This window comes from Melospiza melodia, chromosome Z (genome assembly GCF_035770615.1).
Source record: "Melospiza melodia melodia isolate bMelMel2 chromosome Z, bMelMel2.pri, whole genome shotgun sequence".
Classification (NCBI taxonomy): domain Eukaryota; kingdom Metazoa; phylum Chordata; class Aves; order Passeriformes; family Passerellidae; genus Melospiza; species Melospiza melodia.
The window spans coordinates 36,645,715-36,661,492 of record NC_086226.1 but is presented as its reverse complement, the minus strand read 5'-3'; the positions used below and the strand labels follow the sequence as shown (position 1 = coordinate 36,661,492).

Here is a 15,778-nt window from a genome sequence, read left to right as displayed (position 1 = left end):
TGTCCCAGCATGAACTACAGTTAGTTCTTATATTTTTGTATGACTTATTTGCAACAAAAATTCAGCAAAAACTTCACTGGAAAGGTAGTCTGCAATCAATAGTACACTTAAGTTCCTTTCTACTATTTCTGTTCAAGTCCTCATGATCATTTAACCCACTTGACATCTAACTGCTAACCATGTTATTCTCCTAGTTTGTACCTGTATTTCAAGGCAGATGAAGCCTTGTGAACATTATCTTTTCTTCAGAAGGGCAAGAGAGATCTTTTTAACTGGTCTTATACCTGTACCTTTGAAGATTAGATACAATCAAAAATAGCAAGATCTGACCAAGAACTCTGGTAGCTGCAAGTGAAAAAGTACAAACATGAGTTTGTTTCAGTTTTTCTTGTTTTTCTAAATGGATAATTTGAAAAAATATATCAAAACAACCTATTTTCAATTTGACCAGCAGATAAAGGCATTAACTATCTACAAATAGTGTCATATATATGCACATGTTAAACAAAGATGGAGCATTGTGCCTGTTAAAAAAAAGCACAAGACTTTGAGGAAAAGAATTCATAAAAAATACCCACAGACCTCACAAACCTACAGAATTACTTTTTGCTATTATAAGCCTCACTGTCCACTAGAAAGCCCTTTAAAAAATCTCAATACAGATTTCCTGGTGTTGGTGATACTGGCCCATTCAATCTGTCTAGAAGGTCTGATCAAGTGGAAATGTCCCTGCTCAGAGCAGGGGGGTTGAAACAAGATGATCTTTAAGGTCCCTTCCAACTTAAATCATTCTGTGAATCTAAATCTGGCTTTTGGTATTCTTAAAGATGAAAACGGAACACTAAACTTTGTCAGGGATATCACAATGGCGAGTCCTTGAACTGATACAGGCAGCCTGCTACAGACATTCAGGCTACTACTGAGAACAGAGCAGGTACTTGGATTCAGAAAGGGAATACTACAATTACATCATGAATGACTAGGTCATCAAGACAGTCTCTGCAGGTTAGCTGCCTTCACATTAAGACCTATCTTAACGATATTTACCACTGAAGTAAGTCATGACCAAAACCAGAATAAGTATTTAAAGACTACTCTTCATTCAGCCTCAGTTATATATGTATTTCAGACATTTCAAAACCAGTACACATCACCAGTGTAAAATACCATGATGCTACTCACAATATGTGAATTTAGATCCATCCCCTGTTTTCAGATACACAAACTCACCTGAGACTCCGGGACCGAGGGCGCATTGCAGTTGTCCTGCACCTGTTATCACTGGCAATGCTCTCAGTGGTACAGAAATGTTTAGACAAAAAATGTAGTTCATCAGGTGTTGGTTGGTATGGTAACTGGTGTAGCTTCTCTTGGGATGAGCAGGATGACTAAGAGCACAAGAAAACACAAGCGTCCATCAGAGGGAAAAAACATCATTTTCAAGACCATATCTGGTGCTCATGAATAATGAATAATGTAATTTAAGTTAAAAAATTATAGTTACTGTTTCTCATACCTGACTACCAATTTAAAGAAGAAAATAAATCATTACTCTCAAACTCATGAGCTAAATATAGAGTAAATATTAAAAAAAAGAACCACTTCAGTTCAGAAAACACGCTGCACTTCAAAAATTTAAATTTCCTAAGGCAAAGGTGATGTCTGATGTCAATGACATGTAAGAACCGCTAAAATGGAGTATGCCGAAAATAAATTATTAGAATAGGATGGCCTAAGTATGGTAACCATAAAGTACAACTTATTGTCACAGTGCTGATTGTAAATCTTCATAATAAAGGTACTTCATTATCCATATTTAAGACATTACCAATGCTCTTAAAAATAAAATCAAATTGTATCTAAAATTTTGCTGAAAAAATTAATACATTAATATCTTTTAAAAACTGTACTCTGAAAACAGAATAGGAGAACTCAATACATTTATCAAGACCGGTTATATGGCCACAAAAAGCAAACGGAATTACAATAAAACCATCCATTTAGTATCAAACTGGAAGACATGGACAGGTATGAAAACGGCAGTGCTACCACCATAACCACCCTTGCAACATTTCATGCACAGAGCTGCATTACATCAGCAATCCAAATGACCAAACTATGTATTTTAAGGGTTTTTATGCAGCTCTACCTGAGCCACATTAGACGCCTGGAGGTAAAACTTGTAACTTTTCCGTGAACCTGGATCCAGTACACTTTTTAAAGAACACATACATAGTTAAAATCACTAATAACTAGTCTTGCTAATGTGGACTGACAAACATGGAGAAATGTTCTACTGTTTCTGGTACCAAAATCAGTTTCCAAGTCAGCTGATTCATAAATATTCTTGTATGACTGCACAAAGCTGCTTACTACCATGCAGACATTCCCTATATTTTACCTGCAGAAGGGAAGAAGTTGAAAAACTTGGATATCTTTCTGGAGCTCTTCAGACTCCAGCTGTATTTCTCAATAAAATGAATTTCTTCTGTGTATCAATTTACATGTGCCCATTACTGCTTATCTGACTTCTCATATTGAACACCAAGGCCCCCGCCTGGATGCTCTTTTAATGGAGGCAGTAAAGAGTTTCTTTGTTACATCATTTCTAGTGAGGGAAATCAATAAACTTTTGTACTGCACAAGTATTACCCCTGCATTGCTAAGGTCAGCAGATAATAGCCAGGCTAGTAAGCACAGAAGCTAGGAAGTCTTTTTCATCTCCTGGCAACTTGTGTGGTAGTGAAGGCTAATATCCTAGATCAGAAGCAAAAGAAAAGTTTTCTTATAACACTAGATGTCATGAAATCTTGTCTCCTAAAAGCAAAAAATAATAAAACCCACTAGCAGAAAAGGCTAACAAGGACTGGTCTACATGGGAATGCAACACCACATCACAACAAGCTGAAGTTTGAAGACTGTGTTACCTTGCTTTGCTGCGGGCTAAGAGGCATGGACACTGAGAATTTACCACAGCTCACTAGATGGTAGTAACTTGCTGAGTTACTGTAACTCATGCATGAAATTCAGCCTTAGCACATTAACATGCATAATTCAGCATACAGCATAGGAAAAGTAAGTTCTTTCTTATCTCACACTATAGCAGCTGGTTGCAGTTAACCTGTTATCCCGCAGCCATGCTCTGTAAAATAAATGATACTGAAGCACAGGAGAATTTCCCAATACAGAGCATCACAGGTGGCTATTGTCTTTCAGGGGATTATGGGAAGATCAGTGTGAAAATAACTCATATCACACTTCTTCTCATACAAGGTGCCACAGAGTTTATATCCAACATGACTGAAGAGAGGATCTTCCCAGGCTAACCACTCTCAGTTGTATCAGGACTATCACAGGCATAAAGTACATTGTTCTGGTGATCTAAATTCTTATTTCAGTAAGAATTCTTATTTCTTACAGCAAAAAATTCTTAAACAAAATAGTTCTTCTGGCATTCTACAATTAATGTTTCAAAAAATCACACAAGAGCTAAATTTTTTAATATGTTCAACTATACTGCATTATGGAAATGCAGATGTTCTTCTGAAATAGAAATACAGGTTTGAAAAACACACAGCTTGTCTCTCAGTTCATCACTTCTATAAGGCGTGCTCTCCTAGAAGACTCAATCTTCTCAACTGCATTGTCTAACTGCAAAGATTTGATCCTACTGTGCTGGAGTAAGACAAACTACCAGCTTCTTTCCAACTGAATAATCAAGCAGAAGGTACTTTAATTTTGATTTTGCTGTGATAACCAGGATTGGTGGTACTTGCACCACTTCTAAACTCACGATCTTCCATTAAATAGGTAATTCTATCCATCCCATCACTTTCAATATTAAAAAACAAACAAACAAACAAAAAAATAGGTAAAAAATGAGTGAGCTACACTCACCTCAGCATAACTGTGGTAACTACAGACACTTTGGCCCCTACTTTGACTTTCACTTGCTTGTGAAGAACAAAGCTGTGATCTATTGCAATGTGTAAAAACTCTTTCTGCTCACTGCCTGATACATGTCTAGATTAATGTGAATTTTGTTTATTCATCACTGAAAAGGGAGTGTTCTATATGTACATTTACAGCGTTGTATGAACTGGTCCCTCATTTCCTCTAAGAAAAAGTAATAATGTAGAAGAGAAGGCTGAACTGTGCTAGCTCTTTCAGATTCTGAAAAAGTACATGAAATCAATTAGATGGGTACACTTCTAGTTTTGGTTTTGTGATTCACATGTATCATCCAGGAGCTAAAAGAAGAAAATGAAACACATCTCCAAGAAGTGAAGAAATAGTCACTAGTTTTAGAATCCCAAGGCCATCCAAGTGCTTTTGCAGGGCTTATCAGCAATAGCAAATTCTCGGGCAAAACAGAACAAGAAACTAACCATGAGATACTGCAGAAGCCAAGACAATAAAGCCTAATGTGTTTGTCTCAGACACCAACAGCAGGGTGGCTGTGCCGCCAACCAAGGACTTCAGGTAACAACAGCCAAGGACTGCTGGCAATAACATGCTGTGAGAAAGAACAAGATGTGACTGGACAAGGGGCCACATGGAGGTAGGACAGCACTCCTCTGGGACAAAGGTCTCTGATCTACCTCCTGGAGATAAGCACAGCTCAGCACAGCACAAACAGAGAAATGGGGTGGAGAAGCAGGCACAGAGGGCAATCAAGACTGCCAAAGACCCCCAAAACCCTCTGACCCATTTCCACAAGGACTTGAAAGACTAGACTGTGAGTGATCACTAATTTGCACTGAAAGTGAGAAACCCACCTTCAGGGTGGCAACAGCTTCTCTACAAAATGGTACACCCCCACCCCCCCCCCCAAGCCTCAGGCATCCCCAGGATCCTGAGATATCCCAGCAGCTGGACTAATGCTGGAGCCAGGACAGGTGATCTCTTCCTCCCCCCACCTTATCCCCCCCTTTTTCTTCTTTTTTTCTTTCCTTCCCAACCCACCCCTTTATGCAAAACACACTGACATGTGCTTATACAGCAGGTCAGAGACTAATACATCAATTTCTATGTCAAGTGTGTAATCTACAAATCTAACTTAGTGAGTTTTTCTGGATCATTTGAATTCTGTAATTTAACAAGTATTTACCAATCTGGGTGATCCCTTACTCTTAAAGTGGGACACCATTGATATTTATGGCATGAATTCTCTACTGCTGCTTTCTTCAAAAAGAATAAAATTTATTTATTGGAAAAACGCGAAACACGTTTATTTCCACAAGTAAGAAACTGTTTACTCAATGGTAGGAAAGACATATAAGTATGTTATTATTTATATATTCTAGTCAGAAATAATCATGGGCTAGGTCAACAATGATGTATTACAGAAGTTAAGACATCTAAGTCCATAAATGTATGGACATCAGATGCAAATATCATGTAAAACTGCTCTACATTCCAGGATGCCTACAGCAGCTAGTGAACTTAAGCAGGGAAGAAAGCATATTAATTAGCATTACCATTTTAAAACTGAAGATATCAAAGAAATTAATAAGGACAGAAAATTAAAACTGTACTTTGATCTGGTTTTGACACAACTTTTAATCTCCTCTCTAGCACAAGTCTGTTTCCTCCAACAGTGTCAGTGTTACAAATTCCTTTATTTGATATAAACTCCTTTGTATCAATATATTTTAGGTGAAGAGCACAGCATATCTGATCTAGTTCCAATAAGAGGTATACAAACATGCCCTAACTGAAACTGCTTACAGAATTAATGTGAAACCAAGGAATTTACTAGGCAAAAGTAACATCTACACAGAAAAGAAAGCAGAGGTCAAAATCAGGGCTTTAGAGAACAAGTTCTTACAATACACGAAATTACCCAACATGGTTTAAGACAGATAGAATTGTCCTTCCAGAAATCTTTGTGGGCAAAAATAAAATGAGAGTTGATCGTAACACAAAATAGTTGTATTTCACGATTGTACAGAACATGAAACTGGAACTCTACTGTTCCACAAGAGAAACTGAACAAACCCACTGGAAGTTGGAAGAGAAAGCCTACTTCAATTGCTAAAGAAACAGTTTAAAAATCAATTATTATCCATTCAGTAAAATGTGCTACTCATAAAAGGTAAAACACCTTTTATAGCCATAGAAAGCATAAAATATTGAAGAGCCATAGTTGGATCTACACAGACCATCACTTACACTGCAGTGATGTGTTCTAACTGTCAAAATGTCAACTATTTGCTATTTCCAAAGCAGGCTTTCTCCACGGCTCTACCTCCACGGCCTCTAGGCGTGACTACCACAACCAAGAGCTCTGCTCCAGGTTGTAACAAGAGACAGTCGTTCCTCTCCAGTACAGAGATGTGCAGATGCACAAAGTAGAGGCTAGTATTTCTGCCACGGCTGGCTCCCGAGTTCTGAGGCAGGATCCAAGGCACTGCTGTGGCATATGAGATGCACAGGTATGAGGGTGCTGACAAAACACTGGCAGAAGCAAGGCTGAGGGGAGCCAAACCGAACCCAGCTAAACACTGACAACCAGAGCTGAGCCCAGCAGTCTGGCAGCAGACAGCAAGACATGGACAACCCAGCTTTTTTGGGGATTTATCCCTCATTGTTTCTTCTTCCAGCCTCAGGGATGGGGAACGCAAGCCACAAAGAGCAAATGCCATCTTGTCTTTGTCTCAGCAGCCACACAGAACTGAGCTGAGGTGCTGAACACCTTTTGTGTGTAAAGCACCTTCTCTTTTGTAAATTTTGTTATCAATATTGTTGCCATTACCATGCATTTCCTACTCCTTAGCTGCTGGTTTTCTGTTGTTACCTCAACCCATATTCTCTGCTGTTGTTATCTCAACCCATAGTCTTTGCCTTTATCCCCCTCTCACTGGAGCAGGGTGGGGAAAATGGTAGTGGCCTACTTGTAGTTTAATAGTTTTTTTAAACCACCACAATTGCACTGAAACAACTGGTCCAAAAGGTAAAAATTAGTAAGTTAAACTTATTCTATTATGCATCCCAAAGGATTCCTTTTATTCTGATTACAGCCATCTGAAAGGTTATGTATCTAACCTATCATCATGCACGAACATCTCACAATTGCCAAAGGAAAACAAAGGCTAATGCGTGATTCATCTCATCCTAAGACAGCAGTCTAACCCAGGACAGGTGAATCATGCCATAGACAGTTTCTCTTTCTTCTTGTCATCAAGGCAGCCTCAGTTAAGTCTTGATACCTAACTATTATCTGGTAAAAATAAGGCAGATCAAAAGGGAGCAGCTGAACACTATTCACTACCAAAAAGTATCTCTCAGCAAAGTACACATCGTGCAAAGTTTTCTTCTATTTCAGGGAAGCAAAGCAGTTTCCTATCACATGTTAGTTCTAAGTCTATCAAACACAACAAAACCTACATTGTCTTCTCCTAAGAGAAGCATGCTACATTTGAGAAGCTAAAGCCTGCAGACGACATCCATCAGCACAGCCAAACAGATACTTACAGAAACAGTTGAGCTGGGTGTATTTGTACCATAGCCAGAAGAAGGGAGAGAAGCCAAAGACCAGCGGCGACCATCAGTCCTGGAAGTTATGAAATGGAGGTCAGTCAAATGAACACTGCAGCATCCTAATGCAGTAACATCTGTTAAGTATTACTGGGTAAAACTGCATCCCAAAAGCATGATAAAAATAGGGGCTTTAACAAACAGTATACTTTCACAGGGCACCACAGTAAACAAGCATTCACCAAGGATGAATTATTTTTATCGTGGTTTTATTTATAGTTAAAATTCTATGAGATGGAACAACCACAAAGAGAATGAACAGGTCCACAGAACTGGTATCTAAAACAAACAGAAAAGGACAATAAGCTCACAACTTTCAGGTCCATCCCACAAAAATTAATGAGAAGCAAATTAAAAAAATTGTGAACAAATGCAGACCACTGTGCTCTGAGCCACAGAATAACCATCACATTCTGATTGATATAAAAGGGTAGTGCATTCTTCAGTGGCATCAGCAGAGGGTATCAGCAAACTAGCAGGCTAATGATTAGGTAAAACCAAACCTAAATGTTAAATGTTACATACATGACACAGGAAAAACAAATCTTCAGGAAAAAATCATGCTCCCTCCAAATAAAAAAATTAAATAAATACACAGATTATAACCAAAACACGATTTATGTTCTTCATTGTCTGAGGTAACAAAGACAACATGAAACTTCAACATTCAAACTGGCAAACAAAAAAACAACTATGAGAGAAGTGTTTGGATTTTTGAAAAGGTAGAATTTACCTGTCATTTCGATGCCCATGACTGCAATACAATTGAATCAAGTGTGTTAAAAAAACAAAGGCAGAATAATATATAAATAACAAAGCAGGTCAAGTTTTTATTAAGAAGTGGTATGACAGTTAGGAAAGGAGAACTGAAGATCTGTTTAACAAGTATCATGTCACAAGTCTGACTGACACAAAAAGTGAAATTCTGAAGAGCTGAAGATTAATGGAAGTGTATTTTTGAAGAACTGAAGTAATGTCAACTCAGCAATCTTAAACCTATTGATGCAGAGGTTTAAGTGGTCCCTTCTTTCAAACTAATAGTCTAAAAAGTCCCTTGCTTCTTTCCAATATATCCACTTATTCATCCACAAACTACAATCAAAACTCTGGGACTTTGTATACATAAAGTTTAAGAAAAGGAACTACAGTACATTATTAGTATTAAAATGTGAAGAGCACACGTACTAGAGACTGCTAATTGTGTCAAATACTGAACTCTGGAAAAAACTTCCACCTCTACCATAATCTTGTTCTTAATTAATTCTTTCACATTCTCTTCTTCACCCAAGTATGTAAGAGACACCTCCAGATGAAAGCACCATTCTAAAAGTAGTTTTCTCTTCACTTGGCTTAGCTGCTCACAATTGAAAGAACTTAGGCAGTATTTAAACATGGCTGAGACCCATGTATTCTGCATCTGTGAGAAAGAAAGTATTTTTTAATTGACTAACTCATAGTGAACAGGGTACTTGAATCACACAGAAAGGCTGCCAAGGGTGCAGATAGGCTACCCCAGAAAGTCATCTGGGGGGAGGCAAACATGGGCAAACAGGAGGCATTCATAAGGCATTATGGGAAAAAAGCCCCTATAGCATTTTTCCCTGGACTCTTTCTACACCATTTGCTTCCCTCCTAAAGTATGGCTTTACTCACTTTCCAGCAGCTCTAGAAAGGGCAGTCTGTCACCTACCCACAGGTTCGTAGATGCTGGACTTGTATGCACAACAGCAGTGCTGACTTCCAGAGGCACAGGCTATTCCTGGGCACTGATCAGCCCACCAGACATGGGCAGAGGAAGGTGACTCTCCAGCTTGGTTCTGAGGCACTGGGAAGGCACCCTCCAGCTCTGCCCACCGGCTGGAAGCGCAGCACAGGGGCATCCCTACGGCCGGTCCCTTTCCTATGCCTGCTGCAGGCAAGGCCAGCGCCTGATGAGAAGGGGCTACACTAAGGAAGCAGCTTCACAGAAGGTCTCAAATAATTTCCTTTCCCTCTCTCTCCCTTCCTCACACTGTCCCAGCTTTTTGGTATCCCCACTGATTCGGTGGCAGTGGATAAAAAAGTATCCATACCCCTACACCATTGCCCCTGCTCCTTCAACCTGCTCTATCACCCTTGTCCTTCCCCTCCTTTTATACCTATTAAATTTACAAAATATAACAGAAAAGGCATAAAGTCAGAAGTCCATTGTCATTATTCACAGTGCATTTTACTATGAAAATTCATCCTACCAAACTTATATGAAAACAACCACAACAGACATACCAAATTAATAAGAAAAAAAGTTGCATCAATGCAGTTTTAAACTTCATTGCCATCAAACATTTTCAATATAAACACAGAACAAAATCAGTTTCCACAGAAAATTGCTCTGAATGTTTCTTGAATCCCACTGAAGTGGTGAGATATTTTTAAATCAGAAATTTCCTTCAGTTAAAGAATCTATTTAAAGCACATTACAGGGCTCTAGAGAGGTCAAAATCCAAATGAAACTCTAGAAAACAAATCCTTTTGTTTTTTCATGAATTCTGAATTCTAAGGGTTACAAAAGTATAATATTTTAAACTTTCTGTTGATTATGGGTAGGAAGAAAAACTATTTCTCGGCTGCTGTATTTCTAAGCAATGCTCAATCTTTCACATCTGCTTTTTCCATTATAAACTATTTCTGGATTTAATGAATCTTTCTAAAAATATACTCACAAACAAATGCAACCTCTAAAGAGATAGTATCTCTGACAAAAGGAAAACTATCAAGAGGAAGTAGATTCAAAAGAAATATTCAACTTTCTTAAGATAATTTAAAAAGCAGCATCATAAGCTACTTGAAAGATTGACAAAATCTACTGTCACAAATTAACTAGATTCAGATTAAAAAGTTATGCAAGCTTTCACTCCTTTGCAGCTTTAAAAAAAAAAAAAAAAAGTTAAGCCATTTTCTTGCAATTACTTTTGAGAATTTTTGTGTGCTACTTTACTGATCTCCCAAAATAAAGTGACTTTTTAAAACTTTACAGGCAAGTTATAGCTCAGCACAAACCCATCAGTTAGATGCCTGACACTGCTTAAGCATCCCAATTTCATTTTTTATATACATATATACTCCTGGCTAAACATATAAATTCTGCTTACCTTCACAGACATAAGAGCTAATAAAAATGTTATTTGCAGTAGGGTGACAATGTGTTAAATGATGGGGAGCCACACTGGCACAAACAGGCAGTCTCCCATGACATCTATAACTTTGGTTATAGATCATTTAATAATGATTTACTTCATAAATCACTTCAAGTTCACTTTAAACCTTCAAAAATTCTACTAACATTAATTAATCCTCACAACACTCCTGTGACAATGCTTATTGTCTCACAGACACTGGTACAGATATTGAAACGGGTCAATGACAGGTATTCAAGGTATGGTACTAAGACAATGTCTGAATCAGATTTATTACAATTAAATCATTATTCTATTTTTTAAAATTAAAAAGATATGCTCGCATTGCATCACACATTCAGTAGTTTGTTGCCGCTGAGGTTTAAAATGGTTTACAAAAATGAGCTAATACTTATTATTCTAAGTGACAGACCTGACAGATGTATTTGCAATCACCTTTTGTATCTGCATATATTTCCTTTATGCAAAACGTATGTTGAATACTACGAACAACCTCTTACCTTCGTGCAAAAGAAAAGTGGGCTGAGGCACTGGGAGAGAAATTCCTAGGGCTATCTTGAGGACTGTTTCCTGTTGGAGATGATACACAAAAAATTATTATTAGATGGGTGGGGTGAAGAGAAGTCACTAAAAACATTCAGACGTATCAATGCCTGCATTTCCAGTGGGTTCGAAATGAATTTCAGAATTTTTTCTTTCACAGCCGCTCTGAAAATGAATTCTGGAACAGAATCTTATTTTGACTCGTGTTTCATTTATAATGAGTTTTAGTGACTGGATTTTGTAATTCATCGAGAACTGTTCATTAAGCCTTTTAATTTGAAAATTCTCAAAACAATTTGATAATTGTTTAAAGAAACCAGTACATTAGCTTGAAGAATAGGTTTTTAATGTCACAAAAAATATTGGTTTTTTAAAATATTATACAAAACAATGAAAGATAGAAAAATCATTATCAAAGATTTAGCCCATATGTGAAGTCTCTACAGCATTTTCACAGGCTTCCTTGCAATTTTTTTTTTCATTGCTCATTTTTTTCTATCTCCAAAACAAACAAGCAGACAACACACTGAACTGAACTTTTTTACCCTTGCCTGCATTTTGTGAACAGGTTTCAACTTTGGAGCTTGTTACCCCTTTCTATTAGAACACCTGATCTCCTGTGGACCAGCACGAGTACAGAAAGGGAGCAGCTGCTGAGAGCTGCTCTACCCCTCTGCCTGTATAGTTAAAGGAGAAACTGTATTCCTTCCTTTAGAAGGAATAAAAATGGCCTCTAAAATAACCCCCAAACCTACAAAATACCTCTAAACATACACAAAAAACCACAAACCCCAAATAAAAAAAACCCCAAACAACCCCTCCCCAACCTCCCCTCCCTAAACAAAAAAAAGCCAAAAGGATCCAATATAAAGTAGTACTGGCATACATCTAACAATCAATCTTTCCTTAAACTTTTCTTTAAAATAACTGTAGCAGCAACACATGAAAATAGAAAAAAAAAGTAATGCATTTGTTGTAGCATTTTATTTTTGGATATAAATGAGACTGAAACAAAAGCAATTGATTAAAAAATAGCTCCTATATAGCCAGCTAGAAACAACATGAAATTTCTGAGGGGAAAATCACTACCTACGTGTGAAAAGGCCATTATAAAAAACTGAGTCCTTAAAGGGCTTCAAGTGGCCTTGACTGCTATCCAAATGTTTGAATCAACATTGCATTTATCACAGTGATATCCATAACAGATTGCATTAATTCTATATGACAGAGCATAAACCTTGAGTGATTAGGTAGCAAACACAGTGATCAACACACATCCCCACACTACCCCCCTCCCCATTTTGTCTAGAAGCAGATGCAAGATGCTTTTTGAGCTGCACTGAGCAGCTTTTGCAGCTGCTCTTTCCACAGCCTCATGAGACATGGATTCCACTCTCACTGGCCAATACCCACAAGTCTTTTTTAGCCATTAATCTATCATGGCAGAATTATGCCTTCCTACATTCTCTGCATCCCCTCAAGACCCCAGCTTCTTCATTACCCTTCAGACACTGCTGAGGGCCTCAATAATTTCAAGGTGGCAAGGATTTTCATTCCCTGAATGGATTGGAGCAGAGGGAATCTGAAGCCATAAATTCCCATCTTTAGTTGGGGACTAAAAAAAATTACTCTTACCTTCTATCAACTGTAAACACTGAATTACTGAGAGCCACAGTTCATTCAATTTAACAGCTAACTGGATTTCTTTTTCTGAGACCAGAAATTATTTAACAAAAATAAGCTAAAAAAAAAATTAACACTGTGCAGATAAAACAGTCACAAACATTAACTGCCACACTAGAAAAACATCAGCTGTAATCTGGAGTGTGTTGTGGCTTAGATAAGTAAAAAAGACAAAGAAGCTACCTTGAACTCTGGCAGAAGAGCACAGAATTAGCCTTAACATAGTGAGACAAACAGCTTTTGACAGGAAACAGTTTCACAAATCAGAATATGGGGCTTTGTAAACCAATTCCTTTTGTTTTGCTAGCTGAAGTTATATATGGATATAAACAAGCTTTTAACACACATCAAGGACATACTTTACTGTCCATGGGTTAAAATACACACAAAAACTTCATAAAGAAGTAAAAAATATTATTAAATAATGTAGCAATTTTATAGCTATCGGTGTGGATTTGGATTTGTAGAGTCACAATGCTGCAAACTATGTTGCTAGAATCAACACAGATCACTTCCTTACAGACAAAACCTTAAGAAGTCAAAGTCTTACTCAGGAAGAGCATCAGATCCTGTTATTAGGAAAATCAGCTTGGAAGCATTACTTGTAATAGCAAATCAGCTTCTAAAATAACAAGACTGGTGATGCCATACACATAATACCTGGATACTAAATCCTGAAGGTTTATCTAGAAATTGTAAGAACTCAGACAAACCTGGAAACGAAGAATGAGAATACAAACCCCTAATGACCAGAGAAACAGCTAGTGCTATTACAGGTATAAGGTGTAGTATTCCAGAGGAGCAAGACAGGCTAGAAGCAGAGTCTCACATGCGACCTTCATCCATCAAGGTATTCACCCACCCATCTGCAAGTCAACACCTGGGAGACTTTCAAATAAAATCTAGTGCCAGTTACCTCTCTGTCCATATGTGCAGGGCTTGCTGATGAGTCAAAGCCTACTGTTCTCTGAAATCTGCTTGCACTGTATGCTTTAGTCCTACAGTATCTCTGTGTGACGGGGATTACTGCCCAAATGTTTGATTTAGTAAAGTAAACTGGACTGGTGGTCAGGCATTAGACAATTAACTCCAGCATCCTCTGGGAGACACAATGAATAGGCAATTAATGTAACAAAACAATACTCTGCTTCATAACAATACACAGGGTGGCTCATTTTGCAAGTACCTATTGTTAAGAAAACTGTATCAAGACAATTAAACTGTGGTTGTTTTGCAAGTAACTTCAAGAAATCCTGTGTCTTTGCCACTGAGGGAAGATACTTCAAATATTTTTTAAAAAGCATGTTACAGTCGCTGCATATTATTAATGTACTTTTAATAGCTGTCTATCTACAAAACAAAGAGTTTCAAAAGCAATGATTTTCTGTTAGTATGGAGGGAATACCAGATAATTGATAATTGTTATCCCAAATTCCTGATGGATCAAAGACAAATCCAGTTTGAATTTTTTTAAAATGTACCACTGTACATCAGTGCTCCATTAATACAATGATGCGTTGTACATTCCTCTGTGTCAGTTCACATGGTGATGAGTCCTGACTGTGAACTGAGTAATACACAAGACATCATCCACCTGAGTTACAGGTCTGACCTTCTTACCATAAGAAACAGCATTAGTCAGTAGAACATACAGCTGGGCAGAATCTACACTAGAGGAATCATGCTGAATACTTCTGCAGGCGCTTTCCAAAAAGTGAGGAGCTCAGGCTATTATTTTCATGTGAGGAGCTCAGGCTATTTAAAAATCTGGATTGACTATACCTGAAACCAGCAAAAAACTTGCCTCAGCTATGGCAAGGAAGGTTTGTATGATCCTTAAATCCATCTACAAGAAAGCTCTACGTGTTCCAACCATTAATTAAGTACTGAGAGTGCTTTTTTTACAGGATTTAATTTCTATCTGCATGTAACTTACTATTTAGAGTTTCTTCTCCTGTCCTTAAACCAGTAGAAGATGATTTGAAATTTCCATAACCATTAACTGCACCCAAAAGAAATGCTAAATAAAAAGTTTTGTTTTAGCAAATCTGTTGTTGTAATTCTACATATAACAGCAGTCAGAGTAATTGATATATTGCACGAGTTTTCTTTCAAAATCTGACATTCAGAGCCCTGCTTTATATCCCAGCTTTTAGCATTTCTATACTTCACCACAAAAACACACTATGGGGCCTTATTTATTTACAAGCATAGCTTTCTTTCCCTTAAAATATATGGTGCAAACAGCTTTGCTGATTACTATGCTTCCATGTTGCTAACTAAAGTACATCTCTCAGAATTATCTGATGCAAGCAGTGAGCCCTGACATAGTGAGACCACACTATTAACAGCCAGCATTCTACCAATGTCGACCTAAAAGTCTGAAAAGTCCTAGAAATAGTATTACAAGAGGAGGTAAAACCTTCTTGAACTTTAATTTTGCTTTAGGGAATTGCATCATGTAATCCCACTGTGAAAGACTCATGTCTCGAGACATTTTGGGATAAATATGTGCTAAGGAAAGGACAGGTCAGACCTTACCCTGGTCTGACAAGGCAGTGCCCAGCCCTGTACACCCCCAGCCCCCTAAAGCCTGTATCACAGAACAAGAGATGTCACTCTCTCGCACAGTGGAGGCAATGGCCCTCTGGAGCCTCTAACCCAGCTCCTGAGTGGCCAAATGACTGGAAAACCCACCAGGGGAAAGGGCCCAGGAAGTCCAGGGGCATTTAAGGCCAAACACAAGGCCATGGCATTGTCTAGACCTCACTTCCTTGGGGAAGTTCTCCATGAACGGTGCTGGAACTCACAGGTTGGTTACTGTATGTGGGCACTTC

The 15,778-nt window shown here is 38.0% G+C and overlaps 1 protein-coding gene across 7 annotated transcripts in view; it reads right to left on the bottom strand.

The window, feature by feature from the left end:
- Positions 1-15,778, bottom strand: part of MAST4 (microtubule associated serine/threonine kinase family member 4) — a 276,434-nt gene that overhangs the window by 51,037 nt on the left and 209,619 nt on the right. For 5 of the 7 annotated variants that reach the window (XM_063180836.1, XM_063180842.1, XM_063180839.1 and 2 more), the window contains 4 exons: positions 11,216-11,285; positions 8,273-8,293; positions 7,477-7,555; positions 1,231-1,388 (listed from right to left, as the gene is read on the bottom strand). In XM_063180836.1, the coding sequence (XP_063036906.1) occupies positions 1,231-1,388; positions 7,477-7,555; positions 8,273-8,293; positions 11,216-11,285 (328 nt within the window). The remainder of the gene's footprint in view (positions 1-1,230; positions 1,389-7,476; positions 7,556-8,272; positions 8,294-11,215; positions 11,286-15,778) is intronic. The other 2 variants (XM_063180838.1, XM_063180841.1) reach the window with 1 other exon arrangement.